Raw genomic sequence first — 25,825 nt, forward strand, 5'->3', positions numbered from 1 at the left:
CAAGGGGCAGAAATACATGCCCCAAAATTAACAGTTAAAAGGCTGTCTATTCTGATTCATGAAGATGATGCCATCATCTGTCTCAGACACAGATTGGCCTTAAAAGAGCTCTTATGGAATTAACCCAACATTGTAAGGAGGATCAATAAGTAATAAACTACAAAAAAATAGTTTTCTCCCATAGAAGGAAAACCTACAGAAGGCACATAGACAACCAAGACATTGAATAAATCACCTGTTTCAAATATCTGGGTGTCGTCTTTCAAGCTTCAAGAAAGAACACTGTCCATATTAATTACACCTCTTCTACGGTCCAAAAAGTACTGCAGCAATCTTAAGATTCCATTGAGCAAAGGGAAGAAATTTCATCTCAGCTGCTATCAAACTATTTGCTGCAAAACCTGTAGCACTATTATTATACGGTGCACAACTAGTCCCCTTCTCTAATTTGGAGCCTTATGAAAAAATACAATCAGGATTTCTAATATCAAGTCTCCAAACCCCTAAATGTGTTCCCAATGCAGCCCTGCGACAGGAGATGGGCCTATATAGGATTGAAGCTGGTGTGGTTAGTTACTCTGTACACATGGCTAAGACTTAATAAGACCCCAACTGGGCTGCTCTCTTTGAGTAATAATTATCAAACAAAATGGTGGAAGGGAAAACTGGCTTTATATGACCTTTCTCCTGAATATATTTTAGGCCTGGAAATGGGAAGTGTTAGAAGTATAATTAAAGAATGAATCTGGGATTGTTGTTGTTGTTGTTTAGTCGTTTAGTCGTGTCCGACTCTTCGTGACCCCATGGACCAGAGCACGCCAGGCACTCCTGTCTTCCACTGCCTCCCGCAGTTTGGTCAGGCTCATGCTGGTAGTTTTGAGAACACTGTCCCACCATCTCGTCCTCTGTCGTCCCCTTCTCCTTGCGCCCTCCATCTTTCCCAACATCAGGGTCTTTTCCAGGGAGTCTTCTCTTCTCATGAGGTGGCCAAAGTCTGGGAGCCTCAGCTTCACGATCTGTCCTTCCAGTGAGCACTCAGGGCTGATTTCCTTCAGAATGGAGAGGTTGGATCTTCTTGCAGTCCATGGGACTCTCAAGAGTCTCCTCCAGCACCATAATTCAAAAGCATCAATTCTTCGGTGATCAGCCTTCTTGATGGTCCACCTCTCACTTCCATACATCACTACTGGGAAAACCATGGCTTTAACCATACGGACCTTTGTTGGCAAGGTGATCTGGGATACAGAATTTCAAATTGATCTTAACCGATCCTCCAAAATTCTTATATGAACCTCAAAGATCCTTTGCAGCAAATTATTTAAGTGCCCTAAACACCACTGGGCATTTTCCAGAGCCCATTTTAATGTATCACTGAAACCTGGTTACGACCAGCAGTACCAGACACAGCGGTGGAGCTGACTAATCAAGTAATTTATCATCATGACAGAGACAGTCATTCTGGTAAGACAAGAGGAGGAGGAATCTGCATTTACATATATAGGGAGTGGTGTGTTAATAGCAAAGTAGTCTATACGCTCTGCTCACCAGATGTGGAATTGATGGCAGTTACTTGCAGGCCATTTTATCTGCCTAGTGAAGTAACTGTGATAATTATCATGGCCATTTACATTCCACCTGCTGCTAATGTCACAGCAGCACTTTCTAAATTATATGACGTCATCTCCATGCAGCAGCAAATACATCCAGAGGGCGCCCTGGTTGTGGCGGGGGACTTTAATCAAGCTTGTCTGAAGACAGTTTTTCCTAAGTTTGAACAGTATGTGAAATCACCCACTAGAGGGAAGAATATTTTGGACTGAGTGTACTCTAATCTGACGCAGACGTACAGGGCAATCTCCCTCCCCCACTTAGGTTCATCTGACCATTCCTCACTCTTTTTATGTCCGAAGTACATCCCCCTTAGAAGAAGAATTCAGCCAGCTATAAAAACAGTTAGAATCTGGCCAGAGGGCGCTTTCAGTCAGCTCCAGGACTGTTTTGAAAGTACTGATTGGAGTGTGTTTGAACATCAAGATCTGCACAGATACACAGACGCTGTAGCTCCCTATATTAAAGTGTGCACCGATAATGTAACGACAGAGAGGAACATTAGAGTTTATGGGAACAGCAAACCCTGGATGACTGCTGAGGTTAGATTACTCTTGAAAGCCCGAGATACTGCCTTTAACATATAGAGAGGCAAGAATAAAGCTTAGGAAAGGCATCAAGGCGGCAAAGCAACAATATAAGCTCAAGGTTGAGAACTGCTTAGCTGAGAACAATACAAAACAAGTGTGGCAAGGATTGCAGCACCTAACCAACTATAAAGGCAATATGACAAACATGGTCACGGCCAATGATATGTTGGCAGAGCAGCTGAACATCTACTTCGCCCGCTATGAGGCAAAAAGAGCAGATATCTCGGCTCCTGTCTGCCAGCCTACAAACTCACAGCCACTTGTTTTATATGACCATCATTCCAAGATCACTGTGTCCTACCTATCGTCTTCATTCCACCAGGTTTCCATTATTATATCTACGGCCGGGAAGCAGCTAGTATTAACATACCAACACTTGCACATGGTGACTCTCCCCAATTGTCTTTGGTACATGAATTTTTCCCTATGGTATTTTGGATACTCAAAAGGCTATCTTGTCCCCCTGCACTTTCAGTTCTTTGTCATTTCCATTTGTACAACCTTAAACATAAAAGGTAAAGGGACCCCTGACCATTAGGTCCAGTTGTGACCGACTCTGGGGTTGCGGTGCTCATTTTGCTTTACTGGCCGAGGGAGCTGGCGTACAGCTTCCGGGTCATGTGGCCAGCATGACTAAGCCGCTTTGGCGAACCAGAGCAGCACATGGAAATGCCGTTTACCTTCCCGCCGGAGCAGTACCTGTTTATCTGCTTGTTCTTTGACATGCTTCTGAACTGCTGGGTTGGCAGGAGCAGGGACCGAGCAACGGGAGCTCAGCCCATTGCGGGGATTCGAAACCTTAAACATAGTCTTATGTTAAACAACCCACAGAGATTCCCTGGAAAAGTCTGGCTTGTACTCTTTCCCCCACATTTGACGTACAAAGGGACAGCTCTTGCCTTTCATATAGAGACCCAAACTCAGAAGATGTGGTGCATGACATGAATTTTGCGTCTTGCCTAAACAATACTCTGTAACATTAAAGGAATGGGATCTGCAGAATTGGGAATCCCAAAGCTGACATGTTAGGCTGTACACTCCTGTTTGCACTCCTGCTGTTTTGGGAAGTGGCATACACATGAGGACATAAACCACAATCCCTATCTGTAATCTCTTATGAAATACTGCTTTTTGATGCATTTCCCCCAAACCAGCTTCAATCTGAATTGAGAAAAGAATGACAAGAAGCATTTTAAGCCACTCATGTGTACACATCCTAAGTGATTTTCTAATTCTTCGTCTCATCTGAAGGTTAGAGTGACATCTAGTGTTTACAGCATGGGAATGAACCAGTGTATTGTAAATTTTGCAGCTACTGTATTTCAGAGCACTACAACACTTCCTTTTGTCCTGCCGCTTTCCCCAAAAGAAAACCACTCTTTAGCACTCAACAGGAACAACAGTAATTTGGACTTTCCCTGGATTGACATTTGCTCCAATTTAGCACTAAATAGCAGGTTTTCCCTCGGAAAGGAGCAGGGCAAGGGGGAAACTGCTTGGATCCACAGCTTCTAGGCATGGGACAAGTGTGGATGAACCCTAAATATGATCCTTTCTCCCCCTGTACTTCATTTCTGATTCTTCTGAGTTGGATAGAAAAACCCATTTTACAGATCTCCCACCCGTGTCTCTTTAAATAAGAATTCTTCAAATAAGAATTTCTAGGGCCAGGCTACTCAACTGTTGCAATTGTTCCAGGTTAATGTGTCACATCTACACCTCACTTCCCTTTACAGCACATGCAGAAACTGCCTTCTTGACTGTTGGACCCACTCTTGGTCTCGTCCACTCAATCTGCTAGAGTCTGCCTTTGCAGGCAGGGGAAGTCTGTAACTCACAAAGCGTTTGAGACCCATTGACTATCCTCAACTGGTTTAGCTGGCCAGTCGAAGCCATTCTTGGGCTGTGGCCGCTGTCGCATGCTGACAGCTTCCAGGAGCCACAGGAGAGAGTTGAGTGCAGGCTGAGTACCAAAAGTGAACAAACTATGCCATGCCTCACATCAGTGGGAGTACCCCTCCCCAAATACCTCTTACACCCCTTTGACTACTAATTTACTTACCCCGATTAGAGCGACCCTCTCATATGAGAACTAGTAACTTGCAGCATGCACTGTTTCAGTGCTGCCAAAGCCAGGTAAAAGTCAGGGGTGGCTACTCTGAAGGCCAAATCTGGAAGCTGCACTCACTCTCCAGGACCACGGGCAGCAGAATGTGCTGCTATCTTTGACCAGGCAAAGGCTGAGTGACAGGCTTCTTCAGGCTTCTGCCTGCCAACTGCAGCACCCCTGCATCCCATGGGGTTCCTGTGGTTGACAAGTGGACAATGTTCCGGCTGCCATCACATGCTCCAAAAAGGGACAACTGCAGTTACCCCAGGATGTTCTGTTCCTAGCTACACTGATACCTGCATTTTAGCCCTTACAGCCTTAAGAAAGCAGCTTCAAGAAGAGGCCCTTTGGAGCAGGAAAAAACACAGCTGTGAGGAGGTGCTTTGCTCCAAGTCACCCCCCCCCGGAACTGTTTCCCCTTAAATCCACCACTGGCCTACCACAGGGGTTTGTTACCTGCGCTTGTACAACGGCACTTCATGCAGCCCATGATGCTTTACTTCCCAACCAAAGGGAAGATTAAGCTCAAGTTATTTTTGTTTTGAAGCCTACACATACAACAGTCAGAGTTTAATCCACATCCTTTGTTATGTACTGAAGTTCTCACCCTGGACCAGCAGGGGGATACTGTAGATAGTTATGCAAATGAAGGATCGAAAAGTTATGCAAATGATGTTCAGTGATTGGATAGTTTTGTATGCAAATGAAGGATTGAAAAGTGACGTTCAGTGATTGGATAGTTTTAGAAAATGGCAACAGTTACATTGTTCTGGAGCTCTATATAAGCAGGCTGACTGAGCTCCTCAGTTTAGTTCTGTTCCAGCTTACAAGATAAAGAGCTGCTTTGGAGAAATCGCTGTGTCGTCTGCTATGTCAACCCACAACGTAACACTGGAGACGAGGCTGGGATCGATGGACATGAGAGCACAGCCAGATGCGGCCATCCTCTGAACTGAGCTGAATCACTGAGCTGAATCACTGAGCAAAATCACTGAGCAAAATCACTGGACTGAACCAATTCAGAGCTGACTGTTCTGGCTAGAGCACTGTGTTCCATCCATCACCCTTCACGCCGGCATCGGAATCATGGCTTCACTTGTGCCTCTACCGCCGTTTGCGCCAGCCTCTGAATCATGGGACTCCTACCTCGCTCGGTTCGACTGCTACCTCCAAGCCAACGAGCTGACAGCAGTATCAAAGGAACGGAAGCGGGGCCTATTCCTCAGCTTCTGTGGGCCTGAGGTGTTTGAGACGGCCCGAGCATTGGTTGCGCCTGAAGCAGTCCAGGCAAAACCATGGGACACGATCCAAGAGAAGCTCCGCAACCACTACGCGCCAAAGCCGTCCAAGATTGCTGCCTGCCATGCGTTTTACCACCGGAACCAGGCAGAGGGGGAGTCAATCAACAACTACACCACCGCCCTGCGACAGCCTGCAATGCACTGCGAGTTCCGAGACTTAGACGATGCCCTGATTGATCGAATTGTCTGCGGGGTCCGGGACATCCATCTGCAACGGCGTCTCCTCGCCAAGCCAGACCTCACGCTACAGAAATCCATTGAGGAGGCTGTGGCCTCAGAAGCCCAGGAGATCCGCAAGTCCAGCAACCCGCGTCTTGCTAGGAAGCCAGTTCCAGTGCATCACGAAGAGGCCAGCAGTGATGAGGCATCCTCCAGTGAAGACGATGACGTGCACCAGACAAAGTGGGAGCGCAGGAAGTTCCAACAGAAGTCCAAGGGCCAACCGGAATATGCTGGCTGTGGAGGCAACCATTCCTGTGCCAAGTGTCGATTCAGAGACGCCACCTGTAGGAAGTGTTCCAGAAGGGGCCACATCGCTAAGGTCTGCCGATCGGCTCCGTCTGACACCCCCTCTTCACTGACTCGCAAGTCCAAGTCTTCACTCCAGTCTGCCAAGGAAAGCTGTTTCGCTCTCACCAACTGCCGCTGCCCGTCTGGAACCATGATTGGCCAAACCGACTCGCCTACGCGACGCAAGCTGAACGTCACAGTGCTCATTGAAGGAGCTCCATGTGACATGGAGATCGACACCGGGTCTGCCCTGTCCATCGTGTCTTGGAGCACCATCAAAAGACTGGTACCCAGAGTGTCTAAAAGGCAACTCGACTTTCACCGCGTACACCTGAGAGACTACCAGGAAAATGACATTCCCGTGGTAGGCGTTGGCCGGTTCCGGGTCGCCTTCAAGGATTTTTCGGGCCTGCTCCGGCTGGTGGTGGTCGAAGGTCAGCGGTCAAGCCTCCTAGGGCTAGACTGGTTTGATGCCCTCGGCCTGGAAGTCACCGGCATCAACTGCATCTCTAACGCAGAGACTGAGGGTCTGGTCAAAGACTTTGTCGAGGTTTTTGACGGCACTTTGGGGCAATATACAGGTATGCCCATCTCCTTTAGCCTTGATCCACAAGTCGCCCCCATCAAGCTAAAGCCACACCGGGTTCCCTTTGCTCTCAAGGCTAAGGTGGACGAACAACTGGACAAGCTGATCGCCCAAGGAGTTTTGGAGCTGGTTGACCACGCCAAGTGGGAAACCCCCATCGTCACGCCTGTCAAGCCAGACATGTCTGTGAGAATCTGCGGTGACTACAAGTGCACGATCAACAAGGCACTTCAGTAGCACGCTTATCCGGTTCCTGTTGTCCAACACCTGCTGCATTCCCTGGGTGAGGGTAAGGTCTTCGCTAAGCTGGACCTTGCCCAAGCCTATCAACAATTGCCCGTCGATGATGCCACTGCTGAAGCCCAGACGATCGTCACCCACCAAGGGGCATTCCGTTGCCGCCGGTTGCAGTTCGGGGTGAGTGTGGCTCCTGGCATCTTCCAAAGCCTTATGGAGCGTCTCCTGCAAGGGCTTCCGGGCGTGGTACCATATTTTGATGACGTCTTGGTGTCCGCAGACTCACACCAGCAGCTGCTCGAGCGCCTCCGTGCCGTGCTGACCAGATTCCAAGAGGCCGGGCTCAAGGTAAAGAGGGAGAAGTGCCAGATTGCCATTCCACAGGTAGAGTTCCTGGGCTATCTTATCGACGCCTCCGGCCTTCACCCAACCACATCCAAGATCCACGCTATCCAGCAGGCCCCCATCCCAAAGAAGAAGACGGAGTTGCAGGCATTCCTGGGGCTGCTGAACTTTTATAACATGTTCCTGCCCCATAAAGCCATGGTGGCTGAGCCTCTTCACCGACTCCTCAACACAAAGACGCCTTGGTCCTGCGGTCATCGGGAGGTGGCGGCCTTCAACGCGGTCAAGGCTCTCCTTTCATCAGACCCTGTGCTGGTACAGTACAGTGAATCCAGGCCGCTGGTCCTTGCCTGCGACGCCTCACCTTTTGGCATCGGCGCTGTCCTTAGTCACCGTTTTCCAGACGGAAGAGAAGCACCGCTTGCCTACTTTTCCAGGATGCTATCTCCAACGGAACGGAATTACAGCCAGCTCGACAAGGAGGCACTGGCACATGTGGCTGGAGTGATGAGGTTCCATGAATACATCTATGGCAGGACTTTTGACCTCATCACTGACCACAAGCCGCTCCTGGGCCTCCTCGCCGGTGATCGTCCAACTCCACCGGTCCTCTCGCCACGCATGCTGCGATGGACTGTTTTCCTGGCTGCCTACCACTACCGGTTCGTCCATCGCCCGGGGAAATCGATGGGCCATGCTGATGCCCTCAGCCGTTGCCCTCTTCCAGCGTTTGTGGAAGACACAGCTCCAGCTTCATCACTCCTCCTGATTGAGGCTCTTCCGGCAGCGCCTGTATCGGCTGCCACTGTGGCCTCCGCATCTGCCCACGGTTGCACCATCAGCCGTGTGCTCAACTGGGTGTGGAGGGGGTGGCCACAAGGGCCTTTTACATCGGAGTTCCAGCCCTTCGCAACCAGACAACATGAACTCTTGGCTCATTGCGGCTGTCTGCTGTGGGGAGACCGCGTCGTGATTCCCCAAAGACTCCGTCAACGCGTCCTGGAGGCTCTGCACGTTGGCCACCCCGGAATTGTCAAAATGAAGGTGTTGGCTTGGTGTTACGTCTGGTAGCCTAACATGGATGATGCCATCACTGCCTGGGTGTCCGCCTGTCAAGCGTGCCAAGAATCAAGGCCTGCGCCACCGGCAGCTAAGGGACACACCTGGGAGACGCCCAAGACACCCTGGTCGAGGGTGCACATCGATCTGGCCGGCCCCTTTCATGGCCAGACCTTTATGGTAGTGCTGGACGCCTATTCCAAATGGCTGGAGGTGGCCCTGATGCCCTCCACCAATACCGAGGCCGTCATCCGGGTGCTGTGAGGCCTCTTTGCGACGCATGGGTGTCCTGATGTCCTTGTCTCCGACAACGGACCGCAGTTTACGTCAGGCACTTTTGAGCGGTATCTTTTGGGACTGGGCATCCGCCATGCCCTAACGGCACCCTTTCATCCATCCAGCAACGGGCAAGCGGAGAGAATGGTGCGCTTGGCAAAAGAGGCACTGGCGCGCCTGGACCGGGGAGATTGGCACGAGCGGGTCGCCGAATACTTGTTCGTGCAACACATCCCCCCTCATGCGGCCACAGGGCGGAGTCCTGCCGAACTGCTTATGGGCTGCCGCCTCAGGTCCCCGCTTGACCGGCTGCACCCAGACTTTGCCGTGGCCGAACCCCCAGGCTGTGCCAACGCGCCACAGTCATTTGTTCCAGGAAACCAGGTCTTTGCCCGGAACTATGTGGGGGACATTCCTTGGGTGCCAGCCACAGTAGTGGGAGTCACTGGACTTCGCTCATACCAGGTGGCACTCGAAGATGGACGCTTGTGGCGCCGGCACATAGACCAGCTTAGGCCCAGGGTTGGGGACTTGGACACTACTGTGGTGCCCCCAACTGCGCTCGTGGCTCCGGAAGAGACACTTACAGATGGCGAGGCTCCACCTCCCTCGCAAACTGCCAGCGGGGAGCCGAACAAAGCCACTTCATTTTTTTTTTAAATAATATTTTTTATTGCTTTTTTTCCAAGGTCAGAATACATCATCGATAACACAACAAAAGCGATTTTACAAAAAGAAAAAAGAAATTAAACAACAAAGCCACTTCAGAGGGTCTGCCAAACTTACCACAGACTCAGACCACTCCACTTGCGGAGGCTCCATCCACAGCAGCGGATCCAGGGGACTTGGTTTCAACGCCACCTAGGGTCGCACCACAGCCTCAGCAAGAATTGTGTGCCCCCCCCCCGGACTTGGCTACCAGTCCCCGGCGGTCTGGCAGAGTTTCCAAGCGCCCAACTTATTTAAAGGACTATGTTGTTGGACATGTATCACTGTTGGTCTAAGTATGTGAAATGTAACCGATATGCTTTTGTGCCTAATTGAACCATTACGTGTAGTGCTGTATATAAGGAAACCATTACGATTGTAACTAACGCCTTATCTCGGTGGGGAGGGGTGTTATGTACTGAAGTTCTCACCCTGGGCCAGGGGGATACTGTAGATAGTTATGCAAATGAAGGATCGAAAAGTGACGTTCAGTGATTGGATAGTTTTGTATGCAAATGAAGGATCGAAAAGTGACGTTCAGTGATTGGATAGTTTTAGAAAATGGCAACAGTTACATTGTTCTGGAGCTCTATATAAGCAGGCTGACTGAGCCCCTCAGTTTAGTTCTATTCCAGCTTACAAGATAAAGAGCTGCTTTGGAGAAATCGCTGTGTTGTCTGCTATGTCAACCCACAACTTAACATCCTTCTAACCAGTTGCTGCACAATATTAATCCTTAAATGGAGGGTATTATTTTAGTGTGAGGTAAACAAAATAAATAAAAATTCAGGGTCAGGTCACATGTCAGTATGGGCGTAAGATGAATGTGGTTTTCTTGATGCTAATGAAACTGTGTCCTTCCCTCCTCCTGGTTACACCAAGCCCAAATTTGCCCCCTTCCCTTGCTGTACAGCCTGCAGAATAACAGGTGCACCAAACTGCCAGGGCGGAGAAAATGGGTGTGGCGTTCCTCCTCACCCCACTTCTTTTCATCAAAACAAAAACAAGCCTAAAGAAATTTAAATCCTGCTGTTTTTCTTCTGTCAACACACACCAGCTTCAGACTGGTTTTTCCTGATTGTTTTTTTAAGGTGAGTGAGGAAGGGCTCTGGTGACTGGAATATTAGAAGACAAAAGCTGAGCAAAGAGGAGGTTTTGCACTACAGGGAAACCAAGCAAAATTAAAAAGGGGAAATGACATAGAACTCCCAGAGGGGAGCAAGCAAACCTCCTATCAGGGATGTTTTGTCAATCTCATTTAGCTGCATTAGATGTGGTGTATATTTGTCCCAATCTGGCCAGGGGCTATAGGTCTGCAGAAGTAGGCCTCATATCTGCGCCAGGCTGTGCACCTGGTCCTTCAGGGGCACAGTTATCCCATACAGTTTCATATATTTTGTATATAAAAACAGTTTAAAAATAGTTCCAATTCAGAAATGGATAAAGAGCTCCCCTGGAAATGCTTGTTGCCCCCCCCCCCCAAATGCAGCAGAGGCTGCATCTGCTTGGTATTTAGTGGGAGGGGTTCCAGAGGGGAGGTGCCATCACATTAAAGGCCCGATTCTATACAGATCAGATAGTCTCTCCAGGAAGCCCTCTCTTGCAGAGCGCAATGATTTGACCCGTGAAGCCGTGTACAGCTGTCTGACACCTCATATCAGGCGTGAGACACGTGGCCTCTGTGCCCTGTGCTTTGCAAGGCCAAAAATAAGCTAGTCATTGGGGCTTGCAAAATGCTGTGTAAGGGGCTTTGCAAGCATTGACAATCAGATAATCTCTGGGCCTTGCAAAGGCAAGTGGCCATGGACCACCTGATATTGTGACGCCAGGTGATTGACAGGCAGTCTGCCCCATCCACTCACCAAACTCTTGGATATGGGTGGTTTTGGAAGGAAGTAAGGATTTGACTCTCATGTAATATGACAAAGAGTTTCCCATCAAAGTCTGGAAAAGCCTGCTGATTTTCTTCCAGATGCTTAATTCAATGGCTCTAAACTGTCCAGTTGCCAGGATAAATTATGATCTGTTGAAGTGCAGCTCACCTGCGCAATGTGAAGCCTGGAGGGATTTCTAGAGAGTTATGTACATTTACATGATGAACAAATCCACTAGTTTGTGTAATACTGTTCACTGTATCAAGTCAAATAGTCCTTGGACCTACTTAACAGATGCTTTTTCAAGGAGTTATGAACCTTCATACTTTTCATGAGTTTTTGGCTAACTGCTTTTTCCCTCTAGCATGAAAATAATTTCAAAAATGAATATCTAAACAAACAAGCAAAACCAATGTGTGTCATGGCAGGATAGGAGCCCTGCACTCACTACTCATCTTGGCAGCTGCAACTACCTTTTAAAATGCATGCAAAAGGGTTTCAAAAGCACTCCATGCCTTGGACCCTCTTGCAAGTAGTTCCATGGGGCAGTGCATTGCATATTTACTTTTCAGGATTTCCCCCGACGATTTTGTATGGAAATTAGATGAATCTGGTCCTGTGCAGAAACAGGATGCAACAGAATTGGACCAATGCGTACACTCCTAGTTTTTGTTTGTTTGTTTGTTTAATGCTTTGCTTATTTTAAATATTGTATTGTGTAGTCCATTTTGAGCTATAGGTGTGGCATATAAATTCTGGGGGGAAATAATGTAATCAGACAACTGCCAGTGCTCATGGCAAGTACTGATCAACACAAAGCTGTTCTGTATTTGCACCTTACAGTGACAGGACTCTCCTGCTGCTGCTGCTGCTGCTGCTGCTGCTGCTGCTGCCTCCGCCACCACCTCAAATACAGAAAAAGAAGGAGAGCAAGACTTTAGGTCACCACCTTCCACAAAGCCAGCTCCAGTTTTCACTTCAGGCTGCCCCTTCTGTGTTCTACACACACTGACACAGGCTCTCCAGAAGGCCCAGTCGTCCAAGGTTGGGCTGGGAGCAGGAGGAGAGAAAGAAAGCAGAAGTGGATGTCGGAGAGTGTGACTGGTTTGGCTGCTCTGGGTGCAGAGCCTTGGGGTGCTGCTGGTGCCACAACTATGATTTAGAATGGAGCATGAGAGGCGGAGGGGCACCAAATTTGGGCATCACACATGGCACTGCTGAGATTTGAAACTTTTATTCTGGCAATTGCTGCTTCCTCTGAATCCCATACACCAGCCAGCAAATATATATGAGCAGCACAGGTAGCAGTGATCACAGTGAGCCAGGTCCACTTCAGAAGATGGAACACCTGCTGTAGGCTGCTGCCCAAACAATGCAAATTCAAGGTCATGTCTTCATCACTTTTCTTATAAAATGGCATGGTCAGCCACTTGCAAATGGAGAAGATCCACATTGGTACAACAATGCTATAAGCATATGTGCAACTTAAGAAAGGGAAAACGAAGTCTCAAATGACTGCACAGTGCTTGGTGCTTGCTTGCTTGCTTGCTTGCTTGCTTCTAACCAAGTGGCATGTTCAAATCATGCAAAAATGTGGGGTGGGGGCAGAGGCAGTGAAAGCAAAGGAAGTGTTGGAATGATAGTTTTTACAAATTACAATTTATACTATCAGCAGAATGAAGTGGGAGATCATGTGTCTGAATGTTTCGCCTACTGAAAATAGTTCCCTGCACATAGAAAACTAATACCTCCTGGAGAAGGGTTTAGCCTAGGCCTCTCCCTTCCTGTGTTCAAGAACTGGTAACAGCACAGGTACAAGTCAATACAGTGGTACCTCGGGGTAAATACTTAATTCATTCCGGAGGTCCATTCTTAACCTGAAACACTTCTTAACCTGAAGAACCACTTTAGCTACCGTATTTTTCGCCCTATAGGACGCACTTTTTCCCCTCCAAAAATGAAGGGGAAATGTGGGTGCGTCCTATGGGGCGAATGCAGGCTTTCACTGAAGCCTGGAGAGCGAGAGCGGTAGGTGCGCACCGACCCCTCTCGCTCTCCAGGCTTCGCGGACCTCTCGGCAAGCAGCAGGAACGCTCCCGCTGCTTGGGGAGAGTTGCCGGCATCCCGAAGCCTGCGCGCGCTGATCTCAGGGCGTCCAGGCTTCGTGGATCTCTCCTCAAGCAGCGGGAGCCACCGCTGGGCTCCCACGGCTTGCAGAGAGCTGCCTGTTTGGGGGCTGGGGTTGGGGGAAGCTCGGGCTGCCCCAGCCCCGCACCTGGGGGAAAAATAATTTTTTCCCCTTTATTTCCCCCCCAAAAAACTAGGTGTGTCTTATGGGACGGTGCATCCTATAGGGCGAAAAATACGGTAATTGGGCCTCCCGCTGCCACCGCCATGCGATTTCTGTTCTCGTCCTGAAGCAAAGTTCTTAACCCTGGGTTAGCGGAGTCTCTAACCTGAAGCGTATGTAACCTGAGGTGCCACTGTATGTACTAGCAATAAATGGCTTATCTATGGTTCAAACTGTGCCACACAGAAAATCTTCAGTCTTCTTTCTTCACCCAAATATGTGTTTTACTGAAAGGAATAAAGGAAGGAAGGAAGAAAAACCTGCCCTTTTAATTTCCAAAGAGAAATAAAACTACAACGTCTTCCAAAATTGTTGGAAGCTAGTCTTTGAATTCTAGGGGAAGAATATTTACAGCCATTGTCTAATATCATGCACTAAAGACTTTAAACATTTCAGGGAAACATAACATATGACTCTGGGTGTTTTTATTTAATGAATGGCTCTTAAAACCAGGGCCAGTGTCCCTTTCACAGATGTACATCCTGTGCCAAAAAAGCATTGCATTCAGAGCATGTCATCAGTTGGGAACCTCAAGAATTGAACTTGGGAAAATACTGGCAGAAAATAACAACCCCTTCCCAGGAAGGTTCCAAGTTTGTCAGTAGAAAAACAAACGCCGAGTCATCCTGGCTGGATGTAATCTAACCCTTTGAGAAACTTGTTTACCCAGATCATGGAGTGGGCAAGTGTTTAATTGTGTGGTACTGCAGTAAGTCCCCCCCCCCCCCCCGTTCTTAGAGTTATAATGCAGTGCAGGGGGAAAAACATTTTTACAATGCTTCAGAAAGAAAGAAAAGTTGTAGCAATCTTTTCCAGACATCTTAATTTAAAGGATTTGAAATGAAGACATTTCTGACCCAAAAAGGCCAGACCCGTAAATGCAGCACAATCATTCTGTGTAGAATAAAGTGGATCCAGTCTCAGAATCTGTTCCTGAAGATAATCCAGAATGGTTCCTGGATGTTCCCTAGACAACTCCAGATCTGGGTCCTGATCAGGCCCTTATACTTTGCCATGTGGCGGCAGCAATGGAAATGATGCAGGAACTCTTACCTCAGGGATCCTGGCTTTTCTGGAGGCATAGAGTTTCCAGGCTTTCAGTCCCTTCACAGCCATAAACCAGAATTTCCTCTACCCCATGCTAATCATGTATATATGTGTGTAGCGGGGGGGGGGGGTAAATAACATAACAGGGATAAGGAGGTATTTGCTGTGCTGGGACCAGGACTGTCTCATCTGGCACATGTATTTTCATCATGAATCTGCGAATGTATTACACCATTGATTAGTTTTAGCTATGGTGCCTTGCTATGCAAACAGCCGCAAGTGAAATGAGTAATGTGGGCTGGTCTCCGCTAACAGTAACGAAATACACTTGTCATTCACATGGGGTCTTAGGAACCAGGACAGTCCTCAAGTAATGCAGTGGTATCCTCAAGAAATCTAAGGAAAGCAATATTATAAGCATTCATAAATGTATTGCCCCCATCTTTCAGAAAGTGCTTTGGTAGTGTACATTTAAAGAATGTGCAACATTCCACTCCTCATAATAATACTAAGGATTTACATAATAGAGTCTGTGCACAGTATTCCACATATATTATCTCAGTAATCATTACAAGAACCTTGTAAGAAAGCAGAGTAGCATTATCCCCCTATTATATTGCAAATGTGAACTGCACCCAAGGCCAACTACGGTGTTCATGACTAAGGCAAGATTTGAACCAAGGACTTCCTGGTTCATAACTCAAGCCCAGCTTATACGTCATTGCAAAACCATAGTTTGGCTATTAAGAGTGTACTGTGTGGTTGTTCACTCTTCCTCTTATTTGCATGTGATAAAAACCTTTACACCCTAGTTAGGAATCATAGAATCATAGAGTTGGAAGAGACCACAAGGGCCATCGAGTCCAACCCCCTGCCAAGCAGGAAACACCATCAGAGCACTCCTGACATATGGTTGTCAAGCCTCTGCTTAAAGACCACCAAAGAAGGAGACTCCACCACACTCCTTGGCAGCAAATTCCACTGTCGAACAGCTCTTACTGTCAGGAAGTTCTTCCTAATGTTTAGGTGGAATCTTCTTTCTTGTAGTTTGGATCCATTGCTCCGTGTCCGCTTCTCCGGAGCAGCAGAAAACAACCTTTCTCCCTCCTCTATGTGACATCCTTTTATATATTTGAACATGGCTATCATATCACCCCTTAACCTCCTCTTCTCCAGGCTAAACATGCCCAGCTCCCTTAGCCGTTCCTCATAAGGCATCGTTTCCAGGCCTTTGACCATTTTGGTTGCCCTCCTCTGGACACGTTCCAGTTTGTCAGTGTCCTTCTTGAATTGTGGTGCCCAGAACTGGACACAGTACTCCAGGTGTGGTCTGACCAGAGCAGAATACAGTGGCACTATTACTTCCCTTGATCTAGATGCTATAGTCCTATTGATGCAGCCCAGAAGTAGCTATTGCTTGTCTTCAAAGCAGGACTAGACAAAAAGCACAGTATTAAGCTGATTTCTGAATCTGGGTTATAGCACATGGCTTCCTCCAAATAACCCTGGGAATTTGTTAAGAGTGCTGAGAACTGTACATTCCCAGGACTCTTTTGGGGAAGCTGTGTACTTTAAATGTATGGCGTGGCTGTGATCTGGCTTGAAGGCAAATGTTGGTCAACAGTAACCATAGACTGCCTGGTTGAAACAGCTTGGCAAACTAAATTTCCCAGAAATCAGGAAGTGGAAGGAATCTATGCATGTGATGGGAACGGGGCAAGACTTACTCTTTTAGACGCTACCATCAAGTTGCATAAATGTTACTTCTAAATGCAGCAAATTAAACTCTGTCCATAAGTGTGAGCTGAAACATTTAGAAATGCCTCACTGAATTTGACAAGATGAATAAGGCTCCAGTCTTAATCCCATTTACCTGAGAGTAAGCCCTAAGTAATTAAGTGGGGCTTACTCCAGATGGGTGGGGTATAAATAAATTATTGTTATTATTATTATTGGTTGTGCACTGACCAGAACAGTCCACTGTCTTCCAGGCTGAAGGATCTGGGCAATCCTGGAATACAAAATGGTACTTCAGACTAGGGCAATGACAATCCCCACACACTGTGGGGTCTTCTTAGATGCTTCAGGTCAGGCCCCTATTTGGCTTGGATTTCATGGTGGCGGGGGTGGGGTGCTAACCTCAGACCTTGAATCTGAACCAATATTTGAAATACCAAAACTTCGGCCTTCACATTGACTTTTTATTGGGAAACTAAACTGGCTGTAACTTTTTGGCTTTTCTTCACATAGGTGCATGAAACCTGCAGACATAGTAGCCCCCCAGGTAGGGATTAACCCTGCCAGATGTGAAACAGGTAGATCCAGGAGGTTCTGTGCTAACCACCTTTAAAGTTTAAAATGTAAAAGTAAGGATTAATGAAGGAATTAAATGATCGCCTAAAAGACAGCAGTGAGGAAATCACAATAGCCAAGGTAAGGTACTCTAGGCAGCAGTGAAGGAATTGCAACAGCTTAGATAGCTAGGTAACTGTATTCACAAGGCTTTCTTGCATTGTGAGACTCTTCAGTTACAAGGCACTGGGAGAAAGATTTTATAGCATCAACATCCCACCCCAGAAGCAATGTGATTGGAGAGTTTGGATGAGATTCTAGACCTAGCTTGGAAGCTGGAGGTGTCAGTGAGCAAACTGTAGCTCCGCTCTTTCTCCTCACCTTGGTGTAGGCCTTAATGGTGGTGTTTACATTTTCAAAAATTTTGCAGATAGGCTTTCTGGTTTAGATCACATTTTTTAAAAGTCTAAATATCTCCCAACCAAGCAGCTGTTGAAGGCTTAAAAGCAGGTGCTTCTTGACAACGGACAGTTCCTGTGCTTCCAAACAGCAGAAATCTCTTGGTGAAGTTTTTTCTAGTGTTAAGATAAGAGGTGGCCAAAGTTTACATTCCAGGTAAAGGAGCTCAGTGAGGAAAAACTGGCATCAATGGTGCCCTGATGCCAAAACAAGACATGGCTCCTCCTGCACTTCCTTCTAGCAAAGATACAGGAGCTCCAATTCATCCCTGTCTTCTTCTGCATCTGCCCCTGCCAGTTAATAGGCACCATCCCAGCTGAAAGAAGCAGCAGCAGCAGCAGCAGCAGCTCATATCAATGGGCTTACGCAGGAGAACTGCTTGCCAGATTATGCCCAGGTTCTCTCTTCCCTCCTGCCTGTGTGCTGGACTGTTCAACCTGACCTACCCCTGGCCTCCACAACTATGCTGAACTATGCTGAGTTTAGGCAGATTTCTTGGATTTACTGAAACTAATAATGGACTCAGACCCATTCTTTCACTTAACTGAGCTGCAGATGACCTGGCCTTTCTCTTCCTTTCATTCACTTTCTCCTCCAAGAGAAATCAGTGTGCAATGTGGGTTTTTTTGGTATGTTTTTAACAGATATTTTACATTCATATAAAGATTTAATCCTATTAATGTTTAATTTTTTTTAATGATTGATTCCCCCGTGCCACTGCCCTGTATAAAATAGGTGTTCCTATTTTATATGTAAGCTGCTTTGAGTCTTTGTCAGAGGAAAAGGCAGGGTATAAATAAACATATAATTATAGGGAAAGTTATAGAAAAGGAGGGAGAATATTCATGCAAAACTCTTGACTTGCAGGGCTGGGAGGAGGTAGTTGAGAGGACGGGATCAAGCTGCTGCTTATTTCCAGCCGGAGTTTAGAACAATGTCAAGCAGGATTTTAAAACTCCTCTGTGTCTCCTTCATATTGTTTATCAGTTCCCTTCTGCATCTCACTTGGTTGTCATGTCCTCGTTGCACAAGAGGATGGCGCTGCTGTGATATTTGGAGATTTTACACCTCTGCCTGTGTACTCCTAGCCCCCCAATCACTCACTATGTGCTACAGGGATGGGGGTGGATGACAATAAACAAAACACTTTAGATCATAGCAAGGTCGCTACTGCCTTTCCCCAGCCATTCTAGCTGGCCTGGTGCTTTATACCTTTCTGAAGGAAAAATGCTCACAAGATGGTTTCAGAGGAAAGAGAACTCACTAGATTCCAAAGTGAACAATCTCAACCTAAAATCAGGTTAGAAACATATATATCTTCTGGCTGGATGAAGTAAAATTATAGCAAATTGATGCAGTAACAACTATGTGTGCAAAGAGGCCTCCAAGAATAGTGTGTTGAAGGCTATGTTGGCTTGCAGAAACTTGGGTATTAAAAATACAAGTACTTTGAAGAGATGCAAAAATGCCAAATGCTTTTTTTTTCCTTTTAAAAAGTTAAGCAGCAAACCTTTCTCTCGATTACAGCGCTTCTTCATTGTCAGAAAGAATTCAGTACAATACTATTAAACAGTGATGTGTTCAACTGGGAAGCTTTTGAGTCAGAACAATACCCAGCCAGTCACCTAAATTTATTGGCACCTGATGTAGTTTGCTTATTTGACATATTTAGGAAATAAAAACTAAAACAAATATATGTTATGTTAATTTGCATATTGTAGAAATATCTCAAGAGTATTTCTGGTGGCCAGAATATTTGAACTAAAATATTTGATTGGAGAAGAAAAAAATTAAGCAGATGTTGTAAACAAAACATGTTAAAGCATTATTTGGCAATTAAAAAATATATTTGTAAATAAGATATTTGTAACAAAAAAAGAGACACGGCAATTAAGTAACCTGAAAATCTCCCTCAGCCATGAACTTCACTGGGCAAATCTCCGCGAACCACTTTCGCTCAGCCTAGCTTACCTCACAGAGATGTTGGGAGAGAGGAGGACCATGTTGTCGTCATTATTATTAGTAGTAGTATTTATTACATGCTGCCCAGGGCAACTCAAAGTGACATAAAACCAAGCCAACAAACAGACAATAGATACATTAAGATACATTAAAAACAAGAAGAAAGAGAAATTCTGGTACATTTAAAACATCCCACCTACTCCTAAAAGGTCACAGATAGTTAAAAGCCAAAGGCCTGGTAATAGAGGAATGTTTTTGCCTGGTGCCTAAAGATATATAATGATGTTGCCAAGCAAGGCTCCCTGGGGAGAGCATTCCAGAAATGGGGAGCCACCACAGAAAAGGTCCCTTCTCATGCTGCCTCCATCCAGATCTCCCACAGAGGAGGCTCACAGGTGATGATTGCAGGGTCCAGGTTCATATGGTATGAGGTACTGTCGCCCTGAGCCATTTAAGGGTTTATAAATCAAAACCAGCACTTCGAATTGGGCCTGGAAACTAATTGGCCAGGACTGGTGTTATGTGCTCAAACCATATTGCCCCAGTGAGCAACCTGTCTTGCCCATGTTCAGCAAGGGTGGGGAACCTCTGGCTCACATGCAAAACAAGAAGTGGCTCATGAGGCCATTTAGCCCAACCTACACCTCCCTGTCATCATGTGTGTCCAAGTTTAGTTTATGGATGGTGACTTCAAGCCTGCTGGATCAGCTCTGTAGCCAGAGGTGAATTTAGGGGAGTGCAACCGGTTTGGTCGCCCTGGGTGTGGAGCCTCAGGCATGCCACAACTGTGATGTAGAATGAAAGGCAAGAGGCCTGGGTGGTGGGGCCTCACTGAATTTTGGCATCGCACAGGGTGTGGCTGAAATTTGAGACCTCAAGGTCCATCACTGCTGTAGTCCTTGCAGCAGTTCCCAAGAGCCTGTCACTGTGCAAGGGACAGGTGGGTGCAGCAAGCCACCTGGCAATCATCTGACCCTGTCATTTGCATTCCCATATGCAGGATGCCTGTACCCCAGCGAGGGACCCACCAGAGAAATAAGACACACAAGGTTAGTATTGGGTTGAAATAGACCACAACTTTATTCATTACAGATGTAAGTAGGCTTTGGCCAAGGCACTGGGTATGTGTCCAGCTCCAAGATTTGAACCAGTCTTAACATGCCCTTATTATGGTGTGCTTACTTAGACTTAGATGCGTAAGCCTCACTTGTGTTCAGCTGAGCTTCCTCACAGGTTGGTGTTTACTGAGGATTCATACTGACACCATGAACCCCTCCACTCCTTCCTCATATGAAAGCCAAGCTTGCAATCCTAACCTATCTCCCAGGATTTTGTAAAGTTATTATTATTTATTAGATTTATATACCACCCTTCATCAAAAGATCTCAAGATGTTCCACAAGATAAAAATACAGGATAAAAGCACAAAACAAATAGATTCAAAACAAAACAATATTCCCAACAAACACATTTAAAAGGTCATAGAAATTTAATTAGCTCAAGGCCAGGTTGAAGAGGAACATTTTTGCCTGGCACCTAAGGATGTATCCTGAAGATGCCAGAAGAAGCAGCTCCTTAGGAAGAGCATTCCACAAACCCATGCCCTCCAACATTCCTTGGGTGAAAATAGGGACATTTCTCACCCCCCCGACCCTCCTCAAGGGTGGGTGGGTGCCTGCGTGCAAGTGTGGCTTGTATGCAACTGGAAAATCACCAGTCAGTCCATCCGAAACCTTGGGGTCTGTTGATCCCCTTCAGCAGCTAAGGAGAAGACTGGAAAGTTCAGCCCATGAGCTGCCTGGGAGCAATGAGAAAGCAGTGCATGGAGAAGGGTGGTGGAGGAGAAGGGAATGGGGAAAGCTAAATGTGGTAGTGCCCACACTTGGGGGCATGCAACATTGCTGCTGCTCCTGCTGCTTTGGCAGTCACTCACTAGCTGAGGAAGATTGTCTTCCTTAAACAGTCTGTAAGTGACTGTGGAGGCCAAGTCTGGATCCACATGTCCTTCCACAGTGGGGACATTGGTTTCCGGGTGGGAGTTGATCACGGTGTGGATTTGCCAGGCATGCCTTCTTCCTCTTAGCACGTTTCTCCCTTGCGTCCCGAGTTCGAGTGTCTTCAAAGCCCATGACACCTTTCGTAAAGGCTGTTCTCCAGTTGGAGCGGTCGCAGGCAAGTGTTTCCCAATTGTTGGTGTTTATACTACATTTTTTCAGCTTTGTCTTGAGATAGTTTTTAAACCTCTTTTGTTGACCACGAGCATTACGCTTTCCATTTTTAAGTTCGGAATAGAGTACAGTGGTACCTTGGTTTGCAAACAGTCTGGTTTGCATACGTTTTGGATTACAAACACGTCAACCCCAGAAGTGCATGTCCCGGTTTGCAAACTATTTTTGGATTGCTATCCATTATTTTTTTTGAATTACGAACAATTTTTTGGGGGAGGCCCCATTGGCAAAAGCACGCCTTGGGTTACAACCTCTTTTGGTTTACAAACGGACCTCCAGAATGGATTATGGTTGTAAACCAAGGTATACAACCTTGGATAGTCCCTAGCTTTGTAATAGATCCAGTTTAACTCTTCCACTGCTCACTTTAGACTCAACTCTGCTGAAATCATTGGGGCTGACTGCCAGGTATGTAAGCACAGGCATTAAATGCCAGCCACTAACACTTTCCTTCTATGCCTTTCTTGAACAAAGGATATCACACTGTGCACAGAAAATTGCCAAAAGAGACACAAGGTGTCAGTTTTTACCCCATCCCTTGGAGCAGGAGCAAACTGGCTAAAGCTGGCTCCATGGACGGGAGGGGGGGGTGTTAAATTAAAATCTCATGGTGGGTTTTAATTTCATGGACCATCTTACCTGCCTTCATGACACAAAACCACAAATTTTAAACAGCCTTGGATGGTTAACATCCATGGCAGGCATTGGAGCTCATTTTTCACCTTTCTTCTCTCTTTCCTGTGCAGATGAAACAAAAATTATCATGCCTGGTGCTCAGCCCCTCCAGTACCTTATTCATTATTGCCTGGTAACAAAGGCATCTGATTGCCACACACACACATATTTCACAGGATTTATGCACCACTTAATCATCAAAACCTCTAAGTGGCTTACATAAAATATGCATTAAAATTACTGAAAAAATCAGATTTACATGTCTGGGTTGACTTGCTTAAACAAATAAGTTTTTAGCAGGTGCTGGAAACAGTACAGTGAAGGCAACTGCTGAATATCAATGGGCAGGAGTTCCAAAGCGTTCTTGCTGTCACATGTGAACAATTGCAGACTTTGGACTTTCACATTTCAGCAGCACCCTGTGCAACACCAAAATTCGGTGCCCCCTGCCTCTCGCCTTCTGTTGTTTGTCCTTCCTGAGGCACCCCCTGCAGTGTCCTCTCAGATCAGGGCCCAATGCAGGCGAACCAATCATGCTACCCTAAATTTGCCTCTGATATGAAGAATCAATTCATTGCTGTTGTGGAACAAACATGATGTGGTACTTGTGAAAGCGCCAGTTCCTCAGACTGAAGTGGTTGGGTGGTTAGGTAGTTTTTGAAATAAAATGGTCTCAAACTATTAAGGGCTTCACATACCAATAGTAACTCTTGAATACGGCCTGGAACAAACCCCCCAGTCAGTGTAGGTCTCTGAGCAGTGGTGCAATATGCTGACAGACAAGCACACGTTTGCAAAGACGAAGTATATTCCTCAGGAAGCCGTGACTGGCTGCAACTCCAGGCTTACAACACTTTCAACACTGAATGATGACTTACCTGTGTGAAGGCACCATCACAAATATAGCACTACAAATGGAATGTCCTTTCTTTCTCACATCATCCTTGTCATCATCATCAATTAAATACATTTGTATACTGAGATCCCAAGATTTTAGGATGGTTCACAGCATAAAAAGGGCGGTTCACAGCAATGCCTTTTAATGGAGTTGGTTCGCATATTCCACAGCCAAAAATCAAGGCCTGGCTTTTCATGCATATATGTTCATCATATGATTTCTTTATATTTGAGAACTCATTTAATGATGGTTGTTGAATGCTTTAAATGACTTCATGCTGTACTGTTTTTAATATTCAGTTGGAAGCCGCCCAGAGTGGCTGGGGAAACCCAGCCAGATGGGCGGGATATAAATAATAAATTATTATTATTATTATTATTATTATTATTATTATTATTATTCATTGAAAAGCAGGTATAAGTAGTAGTCTTAAGGGAAATGTGCAAGTGCTTTTATATCTATGATGGCCACACATAGAAAAGACTACGTACTTAATGTTGTATACTACAAGAATAGAGCATGCATGTGTGAACCAAACCCAAGTGTACAGCAATCCATGTGTGAACGAAGCTTTCCGACCAATAGCAAACTTGGGTGACAAACTGATATTTCCTTCTGCAAACGATTGTGTGCAAATGTGTGTGATCATTAACCTCTGGATTAGCTCCATCTGACCAACTTTTCTGCTCCACTCACTAAACTCTGGTTTCAGCAAGGGAACAAATATATAATTTCACTGTGTCAGGAAGAAGAAGAAGAAGAAGAAGAAGTGTCAAACTGTAACAGGAAAATAAATAACAAGTAATGATATACATATATCAACCATCAAGCACATCAGTTCACCTTTCTACAGAGTGGCACATTCCCTAGGCAAGGTGTGCATTTTGCAGAGACAGTCGGAAGCAATACTCCATCCTAACTGGAGAACAAGCTTAATTAAGAGTACTTTTGGGTGCCAGTCATCATGCCATCTTGTAGATCAATGTCCCCCCAAATTTCTGGTAGCTGATGCTCACTTTCTTTCTGAATAAAACCTGGAAGCACACTTCACTCAGCTCCTGATTTTTTCTTTTTGAGTCTACATAGGTCACTCTTCTGAATGTGCCTCCAACTGGAAGGAAAGATGCAGAGCAGTGACTCATGCAGAGCTGCTATGTGCCGCCTCTTCTGCAGTTATCTCTGCATTGAGAATCCAGTCATGGGCATAGCCAGGGGTTGCAGGGGGGTCTGCTGCCCCTCAATCAAGTAAGTAAATAACCCAATATCTAACAGGCAGCATAGTTAATAGGGTACACAACGACCTTCTGCCCTGCCTCTGGCCCTTCAGGCAAGAGGGTCTGGGCATGGGGGCACTTGTGCCTCCCCAGACAAGTTTTCCCCATCCGTAATTTAGGCACCAGGAGAAAATGTTCCTCTATAACACAGCCCAGGGCCTTTAAAATGTGTTTGTGTGTGCGCATACTGGTGTATTTGTTTGGTTTTGTTGTATTACCTATTTTGTCTTTTTGTTTTGTATTTTTATGCTGTAAACCAGGGGTCAGCAACCTTTTACAGCTGTGGGCCGGCCCACCATCCCTCAGACCATGTGGTGGGCCGGACTGTATTTTTTGGGGGTGGGGTGGGGGAAATGAACAAATTCCTATGCTCCACAAATAACCCAGAGGTGCATTTTAAATAAAAGGGCACATTCTACTCATGTAAAAACACGCTGATTCTTGGACCATCCGTGGGCCGGATTGAGAAGGTGATTGGGCCGCATCCGGCCCCCAGGGCCTTAGTTTGCCTACCCCTGCTGTGAACGACCCTGTGATCTTTGGATGAAGGGTGGTATAGAAGCTTAATAAATAATAATAAAACAATCTCGTTTCAGCTGTATGGACTCAATGATAAAAAGAGGGAGGGGAGAGGGAGGTCTCCACCTTGCCCCCATTTTAAGTTCCTTCCATTCCATTCAGCTCTAAGTTGTTAGGGGGGAGGAAAAATTGCAGTCGGAAAACCACCAAGCAGCAGCTGCCCACAAGACAGGGAGGGCGAAGAGATGTAACAGACGTATTTTAATTGGTTGTTTCCAAAACTCAATCTGTTCCAGGATTCTGGCGTTTGTATGTTTTCAAGTACAGCTGTGAATTTCTCTCGATTTTATTGTTTTCTCGCTTTGAGGGATCTGCTTGCTTGTGCTTTTACCATCCAGCGGTGTATAAATTTCATGAACCAAGCGAAGGGAAGCAAACCTTCCCCCGCAGGATCCGCTCGGGGGCGGGAAGGACGAGAGGCCCCTCCCGCTGGGAGTCCCCCGGCGACCAAGGCGCCCCGGCGCGACCAAGCAGCAGCCCGTCGGCCGGGCGGCGGCGCCTCCGTCCCGGCCCCCTTCACAAAGCGGCGCTCGCTCCGACGGGGCGGCGCCCGAGCCTCGAGCCAATGGCGCGGCGCCTCCGTTTAAATAGACGGGCCGTGTCAATCAGCTTCTCCTCCGTCCGCCTCCCTTCAATCGCCATATTGGGCCACTGGCTGAAAAAAAGGCTCGTCCCCCCCCCTTAAACACCCGCACGGAGCGAAGCGTTGACATCGGGACGAGGCTTTGGGCCAAAGCGCAGGATCCCCGGGCAGCCCTCGCCTCCCGTCACCCAGCTATTGCTCCGGGCGCTGCTGCTGCTCCGCTCCCCCCCCCCGGCTTGTGCACTTGGTCCGCAATAAGACATTCCGCTTGCCCC

The 25,825-nt window shown here is 46.7% G+C and overlaps 2 protein-coding genes across 2 annotated transcripts in view; one reads left to right on the forward strand and one right to left on the reverse strand.

The window, feature by feature from the left end:
- Positions 1 to 25,825, reverse strand: part of LOC309532617 (potassium voltage-gated channel subfamily KQT member 1-like) — a 558,589-nt gene that overhangs the window by 8,687 nt on the left and 524,077 nt on the right. The window lies entirely within an intron of this gene.
- Positions 753 to 25,558, forward strand: LOC309532960 (uncharacterized protein; the record flags this gene model as incomplete). The annotated part of the gene is made up of 4 exons (XM_082223742.1): positions 753 to 4,334; positions 4,651 to 6,073; positions 8,015 to 8,145; positions 25,358 to 25,558. The coding sequence occupies exons 2-4, from the start codon at positions 5,395 to 5,397 to the stop codon at positions 25,556 to 25,558; spliced, it is 1,011 nt and encodes a 336-aa protein (XP_082079868.1). The 5' UTR covers positions 753 to 4,334; positions 4,651 to 5,394.

The sequence above is a fragment of the Podarcis vaucheri genome (genome assembly GCF_965113315.1).
Source record: "Podarcis vaucheri genome assembly, chromosome: 5".
Lineage (NCBI taxonomy): Eukaryota > Metazoa > Chordata > Lepidosauria > Squamata > Lacertidae > Podarcis > Podarcis vaucheri.